The sequence below is a fragment of the Eublepharis macularius genome, chromosome 13 (assembly GCF_028583425.1).
Source record: "Eublepharis macularius isolate TG4126 chromosome 13, MPM_Emac_v1.0, whole genome shotgun sequence".
NCBI classification, from domain to species: domain Eukaryota; kingdom Metazoa; phylum Chordata; class Lepidosauria; order Squamata; family Eublepharidae; genus Eublepharis; species Eublepharis macularius.
Genome location: NC_072802.1, coordinates 13,404,788 through 13,425,831, shown reverse-complemented (window position 1 = coordinate 13,425,831; position 21,044 = coordinate 13,404,788). Strand labels below are relative to the sequence as shown.

The 21,044-nt window shown below is 45.5% G+C and overlaps 1 protein-coding gene across 3 annotated transcripts in view; it reads right to left on the bottom strand.

Annotated features, from left to right (window-relative positions):
• IRS4 (insulin receptor substrate 4) overlaps positions 1 to 20,364 on the bottom strand; it is a 28,675-nt gene extending 8,311 nt beyond the window's left edge. For 2 of the 3 annotated variants that reach the window (XR_008598100.1, XM_054996166.1), the window contains exon 1: positions 16,516 to 20,364. Coding sequence is in view for 1 of the 3 variants with exons in the window: in XM_054996166.1 (XP_054852141.1) it covers positions 16,516 to 20,083 (3,568 nt within the window). In the remaining 2 variants the exon portion in view is untranslated. Of the gene's footprint in view, positions 1 to 6,702; positions 6,782 to 16,515 lie in introns of those variants that run through there. The other variant, XR_008598101.1, reaches the window with a different exon arrangement.
• Between the last annotated feature and the right edge of the window lie 680 nt (positions 20,365 to 21,044).

The following is a 21,044-nucleotide window of genomic DNA, read 5'->3' as shown; positions in this document are numbered from 1 at the left end:
GGCAGGCCACGGCGAAGGGACAAGGTTTTACCCGCAAAATAGCTCGCAAAAGCCTCGCAGCCAATAGTTGAATTAAGAATTTGGTGGTCTCCCTGAGAGAGGGAGACCAAGGACCGAACTGTTTGAAATAATTGAGCTGGGCATGAGCTAGCGGATGCAATGGAAGCAGCAAAGAAATCCCTCTTTGCTGCTTTCACTGCCACCTCATAGGCTTTCATAAACGTCCTATAAGATGTTCTTGCCTCTTCGTCGCGCCCCCGCCTCCACACTCGCTCTAGTCGTCTCAGAGACCGCTTCATCTGGCGAAGCTCCTCGGTAAACCAAGGAGCTACCCGTTTGCGGGCTCGGAGAGGACGGCAGGGGGCAATAGCGTCGATGGCTTCGGAAAGACGGCCATGCCAATCATCCACCAGCTCATCTAACGTACTGCCAGGGGACATCGGATCCCGCAGAGCCGCCTGGAAACCAATTGGATCCATAAGCCTCCGCGGGCGAGCGTAAATCCGCTCACCGCCCACCCGGGAAAGGAGCAGCATGCTCAGACGAGCCTTCAGAACAAAGTGATCTGACCATGGCACTGCATCATAGGCATCCAGGACCACCATCATCCCTGCCCCAAAAATCAAATCCAGCGTGTGACCTGCTTGATGCGTGGGAGCCGAAACAAACTGGGAGAGTCCTAGGGCCGCCATGGAGGACACCAGGTCAATGGCCTGCATGGAGGCATCGTCGTCAGCATGGACGTTGAAATCCCCGAGAACCAAAAGTTTCGGGAATTCCAAGGCCCAGCTGGCCACCGCCTCCAAGAGACCAGACAGGGAAGATGCAGGTGCAGTAGGCGGTCGGTACACCACGCATATTGCCAACCTCTCCTCGGCGTCCAACACTAGGCCCACACAATCAATGCCAGTAATTTTTGGGGTGGGGAGTGGTCTGAAGGAGAAAGACTCCCGAATGAGCAAAGCCACGCCTCCCCCCCGACCACTTGTCCAGGACTGGTGGAGGACCGTATAACCTGGGGGGGCTAGTTCTTTCAAAGCGACCGTCTCGCCCTCCCTCACCCATGTCTCGGTCACGCAAGCCAGGTCCACATTCAATGCTGCAAGATAATCTTGCAGCGTTTTGGTCTTATTATTTATGGATCTGGCATTGCACAGTGCCAGTGTCGGAGAGTGGTTTAATATCCTAGCCCCACAACAGGTATATCTTGGGATGGGACGCAGATTGGAAGGGCACCGAGCCCTACCATGTCTCAATGCCCTTCCCTTCCATAATCTGCTCCCACCACCATACCTCCCGCGTCCCCGGATCACTGGGATCCCCGACCCCAAGCCGGCCTCCTCACCAATGAACATAGTGCTAACCCACCACCCTCACAAAATCAACAGCCCACCAACTATCACAGACTAAGCTATCAAACATACACAAAACCCCAATACCCTACCAAATTAACAACATAGACTACAGTAACTAACACACATAGTATAAAAACAATAAACAGTAACAAGGCGAGCAGTCCCCTAGCAGCAGTCTTATAGGCTGGAGCAACAAGGGGCGGGGCCGGGCAGATGGAAAGCCCAGCCCTTGATGGAAGCAGCTCCCTTGGCAGCAGCAGCAGTGCAGGCTACAACAACCTTTGTAGGCTGGAGCAACAAGGGGTGGGGCCGGGCAGATGGAAAGCCCAGCCCTTGATGGAAGCAGCTCCCTTGGCAGCAGCAGCAGCAGCAGCAGTGCAGGCTACAACAACCTTTGTAGGCTGGAGCAACAAGGGGCGGGGCCGGGCAGATGGAAAGCCCAGCCCTTGATGGAAGCAGCTCCCTTGGCAGCAGCAGCAGTGCAGGCTACAATAACCTTTGTAGGCTGGAGCAACAAGGGGTGGGGCCGGGCAGATGGAAAGCCCAGCCCTTGATGGAAGCAGCTCCCTTGGCAGCAGCAGCAGCAGCAGCAGTGCAGGCTACAACAACCTTTGTAGGCTGGAGCAACAAGGGGCGGGGCCAGGCAGATGGAAAGCCCAGCCCTTGATGGAAGCAGCTCCCTTGGCAGCAGCGGCAGCAGCAGCAGTGCAGGCTACAACAACCTTTGTAGGCTGGAGCAACAAGGGGCGGGGCCGGGCAGATGGAAAGCCCAGCCCTTGATGGAAGCAGCTCCCTTGGCAGCAGCAGCAGCAGCAGCAGTGCAGGCTACAACAACCTTTGTAGGCTGGAGCAACAAGGGGCGGGGCCAGGCAGATGGAAAGCCCAGCCCTTGATGGAAGCAGCTCCCTTGGCAGCAGCAGCAGCAGCAGTGCAGGCTACAACAACCTTTGTACGCTGGAGCAACAAGGGGCGGGGCTGGGCAGATGGAAAGCCCAGCCCTTGATGGAAGCAGCTCCCTTGGCAGCAGCAGCCAAGGGAGACACAGATGCTGAATTTTGCTTCATTGCAAGGAAGCAATGCAAAAAAAGGAGAGCAACATTGCACCACCACTCCTTAGTAATCATAAATTCCCTGTGCACCAGACAGACTGCATCTCTCTGGTCAACAAGAAGGTACTGTCGCCACCAAACCTAGTCTGTTCTTAAATTCTCACCTCTCTTTAAGATCTGGTTCTTACTTGACCACAATCTCACACAAGCACTTTGAGATTATGCTGAACCACCACCAAAGGATGCATATGCAGAGATGTCAGCCAAGATGCACATGTAGGCAGGCTGCTGTCGAGCGTAAAACCGCTTAAGTCTCATCTCAGGGTGGGCTACAGCATTTTTAAAGAGCATATACTGTGCACACACCCATATAAGAAAACAGAGACCAGTTTCAGCACCAGCCACCTTTTCTGCCTACATTCACTTCACTCTGGCCTACAAAAGCCAGCCCCCAAAATCAAGGGCTTCCTTAGAGTGCACAGGCTCCAACTGTCAAATAATTAGCGAATGAAGCAGCCTGTGAAAAATCAAGGAGTATCCCACTGGTCATCTTTTTGGAGACAACAACAGTATATATGGAAGGAGGCAATGCCCCAGGTATTGAACTGTAAAGGATGACATATGCACTCAACATCATGACCAACTCCCTCAAGAACTGGGCAGCTGCCATGCATTAAAGATTCTACCCCATACCCACAACCATTTATAATCCATTTTCCATAAAATGTCAGAGGGCTACCAACTGCAAAGAACCACACAAAGGCACAAATTACTGTCATCGACCCTAAGGCAGTGTTGCAGCCTTCTTATATGGATCTGATGGACCTGATCATTAATTCAACCAAAGGACTAGTTCAAATGTCTGAATTATTTGTACAAACGAGTTGTTTGTGAATATCCCATGTTTTTTTTAACAATTTTTTTTATTTTTTTTAAAAAACCAAACAAACAAACAAAAAAAATATCCCATGTTTGGTACATGGAGCCAGTCTCCGAAAAGTATGCTCCATTTTCACAGGAAGTCACGAGAGATTCATGAGAATGTATTGTCGAAGGCTTTCACGGCCGGAGAACGATGGTTGTTGGGGGTTTTCCGGGCTGTATTGCCGTGGTCTTGGCATTGTAGTTCCTGACGTTTCGCCAGCAGCTGTGGCTGGCATCTTCAGAGGTGTAGCACCAAAAGACAGAGATCTCTCAGTGTCACAGTGTGGAAAAGATGTAGGTCATTTGTATCTACTCAGGAGGGGTGGGGTTGAGCTGAGTCATTCTGTAAGAGTTTCCCAGGGTGTGGAATGCTAATGGCGGGAGGCTTCATTGTATCCTGAGGAGGTTCTTTTGCATATGGATTGGGGCTTGATGTGCTAATCTTCTCTGCAGGGCTATTGTCGGGTGTGGAGTGTTTTGTTGGCCTGGTGTTTTTCAGAACTGGAGCCCATGCTCTGTTCATTCTTAAGGTTTCTTCTTTCCTGTTGAAGTTTTGCTTATGCTTGTGAATTTCAATGGCTTCCCTGTGCAGTCTGACAAAGTAGTTGGAAGTGTTGTCCAGTATTTTGGTGTCCTGGAATAAGATACTGTGCCCTGTTTGAGTTAGGCTATGTTCAGCCACTGCTGATTTTTCAGGTTGTCCAAGTCTGCAGTGTCTTTCATGTTCTTTTATTCTTGTCTGGATGCTCCGCTTTGTGGTCCCGATGTAAACTTGTCCACAGCTGCAGGGTATACGGTATACTCCTGCAGAGGTGAGGGGGTCTCTGCTGTCTTTTGCTGATCGTAGCATCTGTTGTATTTTTCGGGTGGGTCTGAATACTGCTTGAAGGTTATGCTTTTTCATAAGCTTTCCCATCTGATCAGTAATTCCTTTGATATATGGCAAAAACACTTTTCCTGTAGGTGACTGTTTTTCCTTGGTTGTTTGATTCATCCTGGGTTTGATTGCTCTTCGGATTTCATTTCTGGAGTAGCCATTTGCCTGAAGTGCGTGGTTTAGATGATTAATTTCCTCATTGAGAAAGCGCGGCTCACATATCCGTCTTGCACGATCCACTAATGTTTTCATTATGCCTCTTTTCTGTCGGGGGTGGTGGTTGGAGTTTTTGTGTAAGTACCGATCAGTGTGAGTTGGTTTCCTGTAGACCTTGTGACCTAACTGAAAGTTTGCTTTGCGGATGACCAAGGTATCCAGGAATGAGAGTTTTCCCTCACTTTCTTTCTCCATTGTGAATTGTATGTTCAGGTGGATGTTGTTGAGATGATTCAAAAACTCCATCAATTCTTCCTCCCCATGGCTCCAAATGATGAATGTATCATCCACAAACCGGAACCATACACTGGGTTTGTGGGGTGCTGATTCTAGAGCTGTTTTTTCAAAATGTTCCATGTAGAAGTTTGCTATAACTGGGCTGAGTGGGCTCCCCATGGCCACCCCATCCATCTGTTCATAGAATTACTTCCAATGGGACAACGAATTCTATGAACAGATGGATGGGGTGGCCATGGGGAGCCCACTCAGCCCAGTTATAGCAAACTTCTACATGGAACATTTTGAAAAAACAGCTCTAGAATCAGCACCCCACAAACCCAGTGTATGGTTCCGGTTTGTGGATGATACATTCATCATTTGGAGCCATGGGGAGGAAGAATTGATGGAGTTTTTGAATCATCTCAACAACATCCACCTGAACATACAATTCACAATGGAGAAAGAAAGTGAGGGAAAACTCTCATTCCTGGATACCTTGGTCATCCGCAAAGCAAACTTTCAGTTAGGTCACAAGGTCTACAGGAAACCAACTCACACTGATCGGTACTTACACAAAAACTCCAACCACCACCCCCGACAGAAAAGAGGCATAATGAAAACATTAGTGGATCGTGCAAGACGGATATGTGAGCCGCGCTTTCTCAATGAGGAAATTAATCATCTAAACCACGCACTTCAGGCAAATGGCTACTCCAGAAATGAAATCCGAAGAGCAATCAAACCCAGGATGAATCAAACAACCAAGGAAAAACAGTCACCTACAGGAAAAGTGTTTTTGCCATATATCAAAGGAATTACTGATCAGATGGGAAAGCTTATGAAAAAGCATAACCTTCAAGCAGTATTCAGACCCACCCGAAAAATACAACAGATGCTACGATCAGCAAAAGACAGCAGAGACCCCCTCACCTCTGCAGGAGTATACCGTATACCCGGCAGCTGTGGACAAGTTTACATCGGGACCACAAAGCGGAGCATCCAGACAAGAATAAAAGAACATGAAAGACACTGCAGACTTGGACAACCTGAAAAATCAGCAGTGGCTGAACATAGCCTAACTCAAACAGGGCACAGTATCTTATTCCAGGACACCAAAATACTGGACAACACTTCCAACTACTTTGTCAGACTGCACAGGGAAGCCATTGAAATTCACAAGCATAAGCAAAACTTCAACAGGAAAGAAGAAACCTTAAGAATGAACAGAGCATGGGCTCCAGTTCTGAAAAACACCAGGCCAACAAAACACTCCACACCCGACAATAGCCCTGCAGAGAAGATTAGCACATCAAGCCCCAATCCATATGCAAAAGAACCTCCTCAGGATACAATGAAGCCTCCCGCCATTAGCATTCCACACCCTGGGAAACTCTTACAGAATGACTCAGCTCAACCCCACCCCTCCTGAGTAGATACAAATGACCTACATCTTTTCCACACTGTGACACTGAGAGATCTCTGTCTTTTGGTGCTACACCTCTGAAGATGCCAGCCACAGCTGCTGGCGAAACGTCAGGAACTACAATGCCAAGACCACGGCAATACAGCCCGGAAAACCCCCAACAACCATTCATGAGAATGCCTAGTCAAACTGTGCTTGATCTCCATTATTTCCTGCCTCCCCTCCCCCCAAGAAAAATCAAAGACAAGAGGAATCATGCATACGTTCTGCATTATACCGTACAGACTCCCACTTTACTGCACTGAAACAGGAGCCTCCCCAAACAGAAGCACGTCTCTTCCAACCGGCTACTCAGGACCCTTTAAGAACCTTACTTCAGAATCACTAACCAACATCCACGGAAACACACATCCACTGTACTTCAGACACCTCAGTATCATTATTAACCTAGTGGCTCCCAACTTGATCCAAAGAGGAGATAATCTGTGCATAGAGGGAAAATATGGCAAATTCATTGCAGCAGGCAAAGGACTGCACAGGCAGAGCCAGAGACAGCCAGAGACAGCCCAGGCCCACCAAGCAGTTATTACTCTCGATGCAGAGCGACTATATGATACTACAGCAAATGCCCTCGCCTACCTTGTCTGTCTTGCTGCTGCTGCTGCCGCCGCCTTGTTGTCCCCTTAAAATGTTCTGCTGCAATTTGTTATTGATCAATGGCCAAGGTAAGACTGTCACGTCCTCAGTCCACAGTTCAACCAACTGATCAAAATCCCATCCCATCTCCCCTCCTCCGTTCCAGTATTTATCTAGCTCCAGTGACAGCAAGTACACACATTATGGTGGAAACCCTTGCGCGACACCACCAGCAACATTCCATCCCTCCCAGTATATATCGAAATGCCTAGCTTGCTTGTCTCTACAGCAACACCTGCTCTGCACTTAGTATCAAAATAGTGAAATATTTAGCAGCCCTACTGAAGCAGTTACTCTCCTGCTGTCACTGCAGTCCAATAGATGGAACTCCACTGGCGGCTGCAGGGCAAAAAGTTCTTCTACTTCCACCATACTTCCATTCCTTCAAAACCTGCTCAGTACTTCTCCAAGGCAACATGGGGCCAAGAGGGTGTGACTTCCCCCACAGAAGTGGCAGGCGAGAGGTGGCTGCTTAACCTTTGGTTTGCCTGATGCTTTCCCTATCAAAACTCTTCTCCAGGTCAGGGGAAGAGGAGGGGGAAGCAACAAGTGATGGAAGGGTTAAGCACCCTCCTCAGGCCCACCGGCTTCTCTCTGCTAGGAACAACACCTTCCCAGTCCCTGACCTTGCAGAAGCGGCAGCTAGCCTTCGAAGACATGTATGCATACAAGGAACTGTCATTACCTGGCAGATAAATCGCTCTAAGCACTCTAAAATAGGAATCGTGTAACAGTAAAAGTATGAGGATGAATTAAGGATTTTAAGGCACTCTGCACATGACTAGCACCTCAAGAAAACACTGAATTGCTGACTGTCAAGTATTCCATCAATGTAAGCCATGTCAAAGAGCACTTTCATTAATTAACTGGATTCTCATATCTGAATGAGAAGGATTTTAGGGAAGGGGCCCTGGCTCAGGGTAGATCACTTGCTTTGCATGCAAAACATCCCACGGTCAATTCCCAGCATCTTCAGTTAAAAAGATCAGGGAGTGAGTAATGAGAAAGACTTCCACCTGAGACTCCAGATAGCTGCTGACCAACTAAGTAGACAATGCTGACCTTTAATGGTCCAATGATTTGATTCAGTATACAGGTGATTTATATTTAACAGGTGTTATACATTTAACAGGTAACTTATACTGTTAAATGTAATGAGTACAACCTAGTTCTCTGCCACATCCCATGCAGAAAGCAGAGTTTCATACAAAGAGTTGCATTCACAGGGTGGCTTCATGAGAGCAATCCCTGCATAGAAGACTGACCAGATCATCCCAATGAGTTTTTACTCAGATTTGTTCCTGGCCTAATTGAATCACTCTTCATTCTGATTTCTATAATTATGTATTATAACAGTATCCAAGGCACAGATAATACGACTGCGTGGTCATTCTGGGTAACTAGAATTTTCCCCTTGCTGACCTACTTTTTACTAGAACCTTGGAAAAAGTCAGTCTCTAGTTATAGCTATCTGGAAAAGTTATCTGCAAACTTGCTCCTAACAATGCTTTTTAACAGCATCCAGAAAACATTTAATAGCCTAGGGTATGATATATTTTAAGGGCTTTTGAGTTCAGGCAAGAGAAACTGACCAGGGCAAGACTTCCAGGAGCCGCTAAACATCATGAAAAGGGGAGAGAAGAGAATCCAAGGCTGAAAAATGCAAGAAGCCAAGGTAGTATGGGGATGAAGACAAGTATGGGAAGTACAGTTTAGTGGGTACTTAAACCACAAAGGCAGGGCATAAAGGGTGGAATGGAAAACAAGGGAATCTGGGGAGGGGTTAAAGACAGAACGAATATTAGACTCAATAAGTATGGAAGGATATCAAAAAATTAAATGAAATTTTGAAGTACAACTACAATTACGTACACAGCAACATTCCCCTTTATTTGCATAACTCATTCTGCTTCTACTATTGGGGGAGTAAGGTGGAAGGGAGTGAAAAGTACTGGAAGACATGCAGCATCACCTATACAATTTAAACCCCGTCTTCCCATTCACAAGGACTAGAAACTAGGGGTATATAAAAGTGGTGTTGGATTCAGGTCATTTGAAAAAAAAGATTCCTTACCAGAATAAAAGCAAGTCATGCTAGGAACTCAATCCAATAGCCTTTTCCACTTGTAAGTTCTCCTCCCTGCCCGCTAATTGGGTGGTAATTAAGGGGATGCACTTGTGACCCAATAGATTCTTCCAGCCAAATTTCAGGCAGATACAAGAAAGCATCTCCCATTCTGGAGGAAATTAAAATACTCATTTGTAGAGTGGACGCAAGGAGGGGGTGTGAGCTGGTATAAGCAGGCTCTCCTCCACCTTTCCCCAGATTACTCAAGAGGCAGTGGGGAGGATGAACATTTCTAAACAGAAGTACAGTATGCAAGCAAATAGAGTTCGCCATCACATACAGCCATCCCTTGGTGCTCAGCATGTCTCACAGCCCGACTCTGCTAGCAGAAGCCAGCTTGGCTGGGGGGAGAAAGGCTGAAAGCCCCAGAGTTAAGATGCTTGTTATGGCACTGTCTGAATGCCTACCTGCAAGCAGTGGAGGAGGACTGAATCTCCGTAACATGTGTGAAGGGGTCCAGATTACTGCTGGCTTCATTTCCCTCCCTCCTGCCTTCAGCAGGTAGAAATAAAGCCTCTTTGTTTGCCTAGCACATGCACAGCCCAGACAATGGAACAGCTCAGGCAACCAGAACCCATGTTTATACAGAAACAAATACTCCCAGGCCCTCTATTACTGTGACGATGCAATTATTGGTATAAAACCTGAAACAGCAATAGACATGCCAAATGGGATGGTTCCATTTGGCAGGAACCATCTGACTGGATGATGTCCCTATCCACATATGTTTCCCATGACAGCAAGTCACCCTTTCCCCTCACTGCCTTAGTCTGTCCTGCTAGAGAACAGACCAGATAACGGGGCTCAAGAATAACTGGCCAACTGCTCTCATTTGTCAAAGTGAACCTGCCTCTGGTATGGAACTTTTGCTAGAGTTCCAAATGAGGCATGGTTAGATCAAACTGCAAAGTTTCAACTACGCATCCATGATAGAAACTAGGGGTTTTTTTTCCAGAATGCGAAATGCAGCTGGCTGCTTGTCTGCACTTGCATGAAATTGCAGAACAGGACAAATCCTGCCTATAGCTTCCCCTATAGCCACTCATTAGATTTGTTTCAACTAAAGCTAGTTTCAGTTTGGCTACCAAGTTCCTCTTTGGTGACTTGTACTGCCATTGGCCCCAGGTCCTTTGCATACTCACATTCCATTCTGACCCTCACTGAAAGACACATCAACAAATACAACAAGAGGCTGTCCTAAAAGGTAAGCAATGATCGAGTTTGAATGTCACTCTACGTTAAAAATGTCCTGCTTATTGAAAACCATATATCTGGGCAAAGACTATACATGTTTTCGTTTTAAAGAACAAGCAGGTGAGATCAAATTTGTCTGTTAATTCTGGAACTGGGTCACAGTTCAGGCAAGCAGGTAAGCAGCTATTCTCTCTCCTTTTTCAAAATGCAGCAACACTGAGTTCTTGGAATTGACTATTTTGAGAGGACTTTTGTACTTTCCCCACAATGAAAACAAGCTCCACCTGCTGGATTTCCTCTGCTCACACATCTGTTTAAGGCGAAGTAGCCTTGCCATGAGAAAGCAAGCAGCTTTAATGACCCAATGAATCAAGTATTTGCTGCCTCTCCCTCAATCCAGCAAAAGCCATTTTGTTCCACAAAACCAAAACATTTCTGTTCCAGCATGTACAGTGTGAAGGTGCTCATTACGTTGCCTTCAAGATGCCTAATGCTGCATGTGACCAAAGATGCTACCTACATGCGACCAAAATTTTTAAAAAAGAAGCAGCAATTTGCAGGGTGGGCTGAGAAGGCAGTTCTGTGGGTCATACAGCCCATTTAAGGATGTGTCACTAGTTTTAAGACGAACAGCAGCAAAGATTCGTCCTTCCTCTCCCGCCTTCTTCCCCCATGCTCCCTGCCACAAAGGAAGATTTTGCAACTCTTCTAAAACTTTAGCCCATTTATAATAAGATCCCAGCTGATACCTTCATACTCCTTACCAAGCTATTTCAAAATAAAGTTTGATTGCAGAACTTTCCTCATAAAAGTTCTTAATTCTAAGTTCAGCAAGCCAAAAGAAAATATAGGTTACTGGGTACAAGCCTGACCCTGGAAATCCACAGATAAGTTATATAAATTAGGACTGCTCTCAGGGTGTTAACAATTAGGATAGCCAACAGGCCTGGAGAAGTACATCCTGTCCCTTTCACAGAGGGCAGCTGAAAAATTTCATAGGATAGAGGTATACAACATCCCATTAAGCCTCCATCAAAGGAACAGAACTTTTCCTTCAGGTCAGCCCTGCTTTCCACCCCTTCAAATGTTAAAGAATACTCTTCCCCTTCTCTTTTTCAACAGAGAATTATTACTAGATTTATGAAGATGAGATATCCTATCACTTAAAGCAAGTCTCGACAAATCCCAGGCACCAGCTTGCTACGGTGCCTAAAAATTTCACTGTGGTATCTAATATAAGAAAATATGTTGGTAAATATACAAAACTATGAAGACTGAAAAATGAGAATGGCTCCTAAATTTTTGAGGTAGTTCCTAGAAGGTCTGACTTGAAGTAGGATTTTCAATGCCTGACTTGAAGTAGGATGAACATTCTCTTGCTTCTGATCAATCCCTAAGTAGGATGTACTGTGCTTACAGCTGCCATGTCGTTTAGTTGTCATTACAGGAACTCAATTTAAAAAAAAGCCAGTCTCCCAATAATTTGCTTATTCTGGTTTTATAACTCCTGCAATTTCTGAGATCTCCTACCCTAATCTGAGATCTCCTACCCAAAACTGACCATTTTTTCCACAGTCTTCAGTTATGTTCACATCATAAAGGCCACAATCCGGCAGTAACCTCTACCTACAGTAAAGCTCTAATAAATTCAGGTAGACAAACATACCAGGCTACAAAATAACAGTCTTAGCAGGTAGCTGCCTAAATAGTTCCAACAAAGCCTCAATGTACAGAAACCCATCTGCGCCTCTTCTTAAGCAGCAAAAAAGGAATGTCAACTAAGCAAGGAATGACGCGGCATCCCCTCAAGCAGTGTGCTGAATCTTCTAACACCCATTACCAGCATCAATAAAAAGTTAACAGGTTCTGTTCTTAGCCTCTGCAGTGCAGAATGCAAGCAGTATGATCAGTTTAAAGAATGCTACATGCCTGAACACTAACTACAAGAATCTTAGATCAGCATCACCATTCTCAAATCTACTTGAGAAAGCTTTAACTTAAGTCAACCCTCCTACAACATAATGCAACCTTTTTTTTAAAAAACCCAGAATCAATTTACTTTCACATTGGGTAAATGTTACTGTTGAGTAACTGGTAATAGTAATGGGTTACTGTTGAGTGGATGCTAAAGTTGCAGGCGAAGTGACAACTAGCATTCACAGGCAGAGGTGCAGTTCAGGTCAAGACAATGACTGTTGCTGCTTGCTTATACAGGAAACAGGAGAGAAGTCCAAAAGGTGGTTCACAGTAGCATAAGGTACAAACACAGCATTTGTACATAACACTGAATCACTAGAGCACAGCTGAACAGCCCTTCGTGTGAGTCAGACTGTATGCAGGACATGCTTATATGACTATACTGGACGTATGTATGATCTCCTATCACTTCTAAAAGAAATATGAAAATTAACGATTAGATGATTTTGCTACTATATTTAAGAGTAATGAACTCTGCTGTCGTCCTCCCCTCCTCCTGTACATTTCCACAGCCTTAATACTAATCTATTTTTAGATTCTTAAGTAATACATAATTAGAGGGTTAACTTTCAGGGGTTTTTTAAACAGATGATCTTCATTTACATTTGTGAAGAATCTGAATCAGATTCTAAAAGTATTAAGATGTTTTTATACACTCCTTTCCATTCTCCACTGAACATTTTTTGGAAGCTCATTCGTTTAGGTAAAACAATATGGACAAAAGTCAAACATTTCGGAAGTTGATGAGCTTGAAAACTTTGCATCAGTGATGCATAAAGTGAAACTAAACCACTTCAGCTTATACACAAGGGCCTAACTAAACCTTACATGCAAATCCACACAATAAAATTCTATCAGCCACCTGCATTACAGAAAAGCTGCTATAGGAGAAAGGGCCCATTAGAACTGAGAAGCAGTAGGAAGACGGGAGGATGCTGAACTCTTTTTCTGTCTAATGCTTTCCCACAGCTGCTTCTCCCCAAAGCTGCTTCCCCTCCTGCAGAGTTCCAGGTGAATAACTAAAGCAACCATGTTTTTGCAAAGCTTATTAGCAACCCATGGAGAATTTCCATTGGCAGATCTGCTCCTCCCTCCAAGTTGTTGTAGGGGGCAACCTATCCCCTAGGATCAGCATTTCAAGAGACATTTTGGGCTGCAGATGGACATGAGAAAATAACATTCCACAAAGAGAAATCATTTTCAGCTGCAGAAGCCTTTGGCAAGAACCAACCCAATATTTAGGTAGACCCCAAGGAAGTCAGATTCAATTTGCCATAGAACCTGCATTGTTTTATTATGCAGCTGCAATAATATGAAGTACCACTACAGACTTTGCAGTCATGTGAAGTACCACTACAGACTTCTCCCATTCATAAAATGTCTGGAACAGCTACAGAACCACCATCTAAACCCAAATGGAACTCCATACAGGTGAAGACAACTGTCCATAGAGGGGACCCTGGCATCTAATAATTAAACTTTAGGAGTCCTAAGAACTGCGTTTTGTGTTAATAGTATTACAGAGCCAACTGTAAGATTTTCACTCGAACAAGTCTTATGGAACTCTGAACCATAGCGTAAAAGTAGTACTTGTTTCAAAAACAATTATGAGACGGTAATGTGGACTGGCAAAGAGAATGAAGATGAGTTCCACAAGAATGACCTGAAAATCAAGCTTCTGTTCAGAATTTCAAGCCCAAGTGTGTAAATTCAAGCATGCTCTATATCTCAGCAACACATCTGAGATGCTTCGGATCACAGTTCCCCTTCCTCATTTCATTCCTCTCTAATGTCAGTGATTTCCACCTGTAAACCTTCCTGGAACTTTTTCAAATGAGATTCTTAAAACAGAAGATTGACTTGAAACAAGTGAAGAGTGCTTCACACAACAGGCAAATAAAAAGTACAGAATTATTCAAGCACGTTACTTCTTTTGCAAGGACAGCCTTTATCATAATGTAGTAAGGTGAATAATGTCCCTTATATGACACCTTCTAGGCTCACCTTCTAGGGACACTTCTAATGTATATAATTTAATAACAAAATTTTGCAGAATAGCCAAAGCAGCTTGTGTAGGGGCTGGGAGTGCCACTGTGCGTGCCCCTTCCCAGGCCTGCAGATGTGTATGGCAGAGAGCAACAGTGTCAGCGCAGGAGATGCCTTATTCTGACATGCTGAATTTCACTAGGTCTCCACCTCCAGCTGTCCCACTTGATAGAGCCAGCATGAAAAAGAGAGACTGGCTCCAAATCTCTACTTCTAGGGTTCAAAAGTTCTTCATAACTTTCAACTACTAAGGCACTTCTTGACCCCTGGGAATAGGTTTTCTTTTACTGTAATGATTAGCTACAAAAGGCAGATGAAAATAATGAACACATTAGTAACTACCCAGCACAGAGTCACTCAAGTTAAGCATGGATTACTCTGCCTAGGATTATGACAGAATATATAGCAAACTGTCTTATATAGATGGTAAAATTATTAAAAGGTTTTGAACAATTAACATTTTGGAACTGAGCAACGATATCAACTGATTCTTCTTGCTCACTTTTAAAACTTTTTCCACAGGATGAACTTTGACCAAAAAGTAATCAAATTCAGCAAGTTAGTTATATGCAAAATGCTATCAAATGCATGTCTTTTGTATCAATCCTGTTTCAGCTTGAACAGCAATGCTGATAGGTAAAGGTAGTTAAAAACAGTGTCCAAGGTTTTAAAAAAGTAATACAATTAGCACTATAAAGTAAAACTGTTTGTCCCATTTGACTTTCATTAGATAACTATATTGAGCAAAGCACAAATCTAAAACTTCAGAAGTCAAAAATCAGTACAGATCTTCACTACTTAACTTTGCTAAACTAAGGAAACTTAAATTAAAACTTAACTTAAAAAGGAAAACATTGATTCTTATTAAATAATTTAGACAAGCACTTCTGAGAACTGTTGCATTGTTACACGGGGATTTAAACACACACACAACCACACATACTTTTCAAAAGCCTTAAGCAGTGCATACAGGTTAACTTAGCTTTCTTTTTTCCAAAATTACATTCCAAAAGGATCAGAACTCATGGAACCTATTACAAGCTTACAAACAGATTCAGACAGGTAAAGCGTACCTAGAAGCCCTGAATCAGTATCTCAGCCAATTCATCAGAGTCCAGTAATTTTTTTTTTGGCACATCCACATTTTAAGGGATAAGTCAATTGGAGAAGCAAGAATGTGGGTGTTGTAATACATGACTGGCCCATAAGAGGAATAAATACTAATATAAAACAGTAGCTAAGCAGTTTGTCTTTCCTGAAACAGTAATTTAAGTAATAAGATTGGTAAACTGAGTTTACTCTTACTGTTTTAAGAGGGGGGAAAAAGATCTCTAAGAAATAAGACAAGAGGGATGGATTGTGCATCTGGAGACACCTCTTCATATAAGAGGAAGAACTGGATATTAAAAGGTTGACACACAAATCCAGAGCACTAAACAATATTGCAGAATGTTTTGATCACTTCAACACAACAATAAAAGCCTTAATAATTCTTGTATCATTCTTCATTTGCAGCAGAATTTAATACCATGTTACCCCAAGCGGAAACCCTTTTCTAGGGACAGAAAATGCATCTGAAAGCTAAACCGAAAACTTCAAAACACTAATGAGAACATGGATTCAAGTGTTCCACAGTATTACTGACTACCTTAGAAATATAAGACATAGCTGCTCCCTCCCCTAGGAATAAGGCAGGAAGGAGAGAAAGGTGTATCAGCTGGTGATGTTCTGAGAACTCTAGTCTCCTCACAATCTATAGCTCCCAGAAATCTCAGGGTGACAATTAATCCAGCATAAAAACAGATTAGATTTATAATGCAGATCTAGTTCAAGGTAATATATATGTGTCACTCTTCATAATTATGTTTTAAAAATTACATAAGAATTCCATGTAAAGATGCTGGATTAAGTTGTTCAGCATGTCTGATGTCATTCTGTACATGAGTTTGATATGGATATAAACATGACTCTATACTGCAGAAGAAAGCAAGGAGGTTGACTGTTACGGTAAGAACAAGAAGTTTCATTGCCCAGGAATTTGAAATAAAATTAAATGAAAGATTTTTGCTGAAAATATCTAAAACTTGCATCATAGACAAAATCCCAACCCTTTAATAATGCTTAATGTCTCCAGGTTCAAATAAATGGCGGTCTCTGGGAGAATAGCTATAACTACTTCCCTTTATTACAATACTGAAGGGGCATGGCCCCCAAAGTTGATAAAACTGCAAAAGTAAACATGACCTACAACTATTCAGACACATAAATAGCCCCATTACTGTAGCTCCCAAACCAATAACGGCATTTTGACAAGTCCCAATCAGCATGCAAAAATATCCGAATTAAAACAGAAGTAAGTTAACTACAGCCAGACTCTTGGGTCTGAAGTTGCAGTTCTAAAAGTTACAAACCTTTTCTTGCAGTGTTGCATTTGAGACCATCTGATCTGCTGAAGTCTATGCTTACATATACTCCACTTTCCAGATTCAAAGTACCGTTTGAGAGGTGACAATTCGGTGTGCTAGGGCTCTGCTCACAGTTTAGAGAATTCTCTCGTAAATTCAGAGCTATATAATTTAAGCCATTCTGAAATCCAGTTGAAGTATCTCTGGACATCTTGCTTTCATGGCCATCTGAAATGTGTTCTTCAGGTTTCAACCACACATTGTCAAAAGAGGCAGAGCTGTGTCTTTTACTGCTGTCAGTAAAGAAAGAAGAGGAAGTGGTAACAGTGCCAGCAGAAGAAAATGTTTCAGAGCTATGCCGCCTCCTTCCTTGTGGGTCAGCACGAATGACTTTAGGGACCACTGGAAGTTCAGGGCTAGGAACAGAGAAATCACTGTTACCAGCATATTGGTCAACAATGCACAATCGATTAACTATGGAAGGAGGACTATCCATCTTCAAGCCATTTTTGCTTTCTGTGGCAAATGGTCCAGGTGGTGTTGCTGCCATGTTGAAGGTCATCTCAGTGTAGTCATCAATCCTACCACTTGCTGCACTAATACAAGCAGCACCAAATGAGAGCCTAGCATAATCTGAATCAGGCTGGTTTCTAGGGATACTCGAGCTGGCATAAACAGAAATATCTGTTAAGGAACTAGATAGTTCTTTTGCTGCTTTTGGTGACTGAACATCAAGATCAACACTCATGTAGTCAGAAAGTGGAGACTGCCTGTGGTCACTACTGGAGCCAAGAGATGATGGAGATCCTTCTGCAGATAAAGAGTATGGTGTATTACTTGCTTTTTCACCAAAGTCTATATTTATATATTCACCAGGACTTGATGGCTCAAGTGGAATTGTACGATCATACATTCTTGGTATAGTGTTACTACCTCTAGTACCCAGTGGAAGTCTTGTAGGCCTGGTAACTCTGTTCTGTGCAAGGCCTTCATCTGAAGCTTTTATGATAGATGACTTGGAAAGACCATTAGTCAGAATTTCACTACTAGCGTTTTTACCATTTTCAGATCCACTGTACAGTAGTTTCCCAGGTGATGACATTGGAACATATTCATTATGTTCACCATTTTGTCCCGATAGAGTCTTAAAGCTTCTTGGGAGGGAAAAATAAGAGCCAAACCCTTTTGAACTAGCACTGGTATGCATATAATTTGAATCATTTGATGGCTTTGGAACAGATGAATTTCCAGGTGACATATCCATATACTCATTATTTGCCAGCTTGTCAGTTCCACTTTTAGAATTAAATCCAGTTAAAGGGCTTCGTACAGGTGAAGAGATAGCCCTAGGAAACATCATCATGTACCCTCTGGAGTCAGCCTGAGATGATGACCAAGAATTGTTTATCTGTTTTGGAACTGATGCAGTTTTAGGAGTCATTGGCAGATAATCATTGCTGCTTGCAAGAGAAGATGCAACTCCCGGCATCATTGGCATGTAGCCATCGTCTCTGGCTTTATTCCTGTTTTGATTACATGCAGAATCAAGGGCAGACTCTCCATACTCTGGATCAGGACTATCTTTAAGTTTTGGCGATTCAGAACAAGGCAAATGTCCGTGGCTCCCGACAGAATCCTCATCTAAAGACGCTGCAGTTTGGGTTGTTTTCTGTTGCACTGGTGTAGAAACAGGTTTTGTTAAAGAGTAAGTTCTTTTTCTAATGCATTTTTCAGCCTCCCGGAAATCATCTCTTGAGCTATTATCCAGTTGCTGTTTGCTCATGGACATGTATTCACTTAAACAGTTTTCCTCTCTAATGGGTGGCGTATTACCCAAGGAATCTGGAGTATTACTCCTCACACGGAAGTATCGGAAGTCTCCAGGGCTGGAACCATATTCATCTGAAGAGATAAAGCCTCCATCACTCGGGGAACCACAGACAGATGAACTAGAAGGCCTTACAAGAGTATCTGAAGCAGATCCATGGCCACTACTTGAAGAAACGCTGATGGGGCTGGTGGTGGAAGGGAAATGCGATACTGGCAGAGAGGCAGACCTGGCATGGTAGGAAGAGCTAAATGCTGCTCTAACATATCGGCCACTCCCTTCTTGCCGCCCTAAATTCATCCGTGCAGTATTCAAATGAATCAGACTCCCAGTCACTGACCTAAATGGTCTGGTCATCGTACCCTCCCCTTCACTAGAAGTTCTGAATCGATAAGCACTACTGCTCTTGGTGGTGGGAGGGGTCCCCCCAGTAACACTCTCAGTTCTGGATCGTCTCTGTAAGCCAGTCTGACTGGGTGGCAGGTTGCCAAGGTGTCTCCTGGTAGTGATGAATGAAATGGGGTTGGTGCTGCTCCCACCACCAGATGACTGGCTCTTGCTGCGAGGTCTGAACTCAGAAAAGGCTTTCAAAGCTTTCATGGTTTCTAGAAACGTTTCGTGCATGTTCTGAGCAACCACTGAATCATCCACCTGCATCCACAGCTCCCCTGGCCCAATGGATGCAGACCTGCCCACCTCTATGAAGAAGAAATTTTCTGAATGCCCACATCGACGGATGTTCATGAGCTGCAAGTGGACAGAAGGTACCTCAGTATTCAGTTTGACAAGGTGGATGGCCTTACTAGAGAGGCACAGTCTGTACACCCCAGTCAAGTTCTTTGTCTGCCCAAGCCCCTTGGGCTTCACATTGACTTGCCAGACTTCCTTGAACACAGTGCCCGGTTTAAGAGCAGTCCCATAATGCTCATCATCGTCATCTAGCAGCTGATCTGCTTGGTCGTCCTGCTCCACGAACCCCCTCTTGCTCTGACTCATAAGCTCACTGATTGCCTGGTACCAGCCCTCCTGCTCTGCCTCATTCTCAGCCACCATGGCAAAATACTCATCCTTGGTATACAGGGCAATGATGTGTTTGTGCTTGGCATCTGCCCTCCTGCTGACGGTGAAGCACTGGTACAGAGGGATGACCCGTTTGGGAGGGGGGCAGCAGAGGGCCACATTCCCAGCCGCTGCAGCCCTCAAGCTGCTCTTGAACTTCTTCTCACTGTCGTAGTATTCCAACCTGGCCGGGCCAAGCAGGTGAGTTTCCTCCCGCAGCACGAAGTAGCGCTTGTGGCCGTGTTTCTGCTTCCGCAGGTAGCCACATTTCCTCACGTCGTCTCCCAAGGATGCAGTGGTGACACCGACTGATGGAGCAGGGGGGGCTCCCCGTCCAGAAGGCACAGAAGGGCCCCCTCGGCCAGAGGAGGCGGGCCCGCCCCGTCCCACAGGCACTGCCACGGGCAAGGCAGCCTCTTCCTCCTGGACCAGGCAGAGGGAGGTGCTGGGGGATCTCCTGAGCAGGAGCATCAGAGGATGTGAAGGCTGAGGAGGGGGAGGGCAGGGGGAGCTCTCGGCCGGCTCCTGGTCCTCCTCCGCAGGTGCACCGGCAGCAAGCCTGGACGCAGCGTTGCCCCCCTGGCTGGCGCCTCCTCCGCCGGCGGTCGGGGTGGTCGCAGCCTCGTTCTTCTCGTCCAGCGCCGGGCAGTCACCTTCCCCGCCCGGGTGAAGCGTCCCACTCGCCATCTTGGGGGCCCAGGGCAGGGTCCGGGGGCCCTGCGAGGCGGGAAAGCCGTCCTCACAACGGAAGGGTCTTCCAGGCCCGGCTGGACATGGGTGGCCGCAGGACTCTCTCGGCGCCGGGCCGGCGCTGGCGCCTGAAGGAGAGCGGAGCCTCCCGGGAGGCAGCCGGCCGGGCCGCCGCAGACCGGCCGGCGGACCGCGCGCCACCCCCTCGCCGCCGGCCAGAGCGCGCCGGGCTGTCCCGCTCTCGCCCGCTTGCCCGCCCGCCCTCGGCTCCGCGCGGCTCTCGCTCTCTCACTCACTCACACAGGCAGCCGCGGCGGCACCACGGCGAAAACATCACGTGACGCTCGGCGGGCGGGGGAGAGGAGGGAGTCGAGGCGGCGCGTCGTCCGCTGAGGGGCGGGGCCGTGTGTGGAGAGTAAAGTCTAAGAATGGAGGAGCCGGCGCGACAGGCCAATGGGACGCGAAGGTCGTTTCCCCAGTGGACCAATCCATGCCCGCCTCGGGGTTGGCGGGTGGGCTCGTTCCTCGTCGTGTTTGACCGACATCCCGCTTAACCAATGAAAGGCGAAAGTAATTAATATTCCTCAAAGGGGAGTGAGATATCTTCGTTTGTGTGTGTGTGTGTGTATGTGAAAGAGATAGTAAAGCGGGAGGGGGGAGGAGGGTCTTGCATGTAGTCCAATCACGGCTTCACACACAAAAAGATACGCGAGGCGTAGGCGGGAACCTTCCATGCGTGAGTCGAGATTAGACCGTTTTAAAAAAAGGCCGGGAGGGGAGATTAATATGATTAGCAGGGCAATGTCCCAATGAACGCTTAAAGCACCTACAGACTTGCCCAATCGCCGTTACGGAGAGACGGGAAGGGGGTTCCACAGCAGCTCCTTTTTTTTTTTAAGGAGCTGGTCTATTCCCCCCTTCCCCTCCCCTCTTCCTGGCACGCCCGAACCCCTATCCA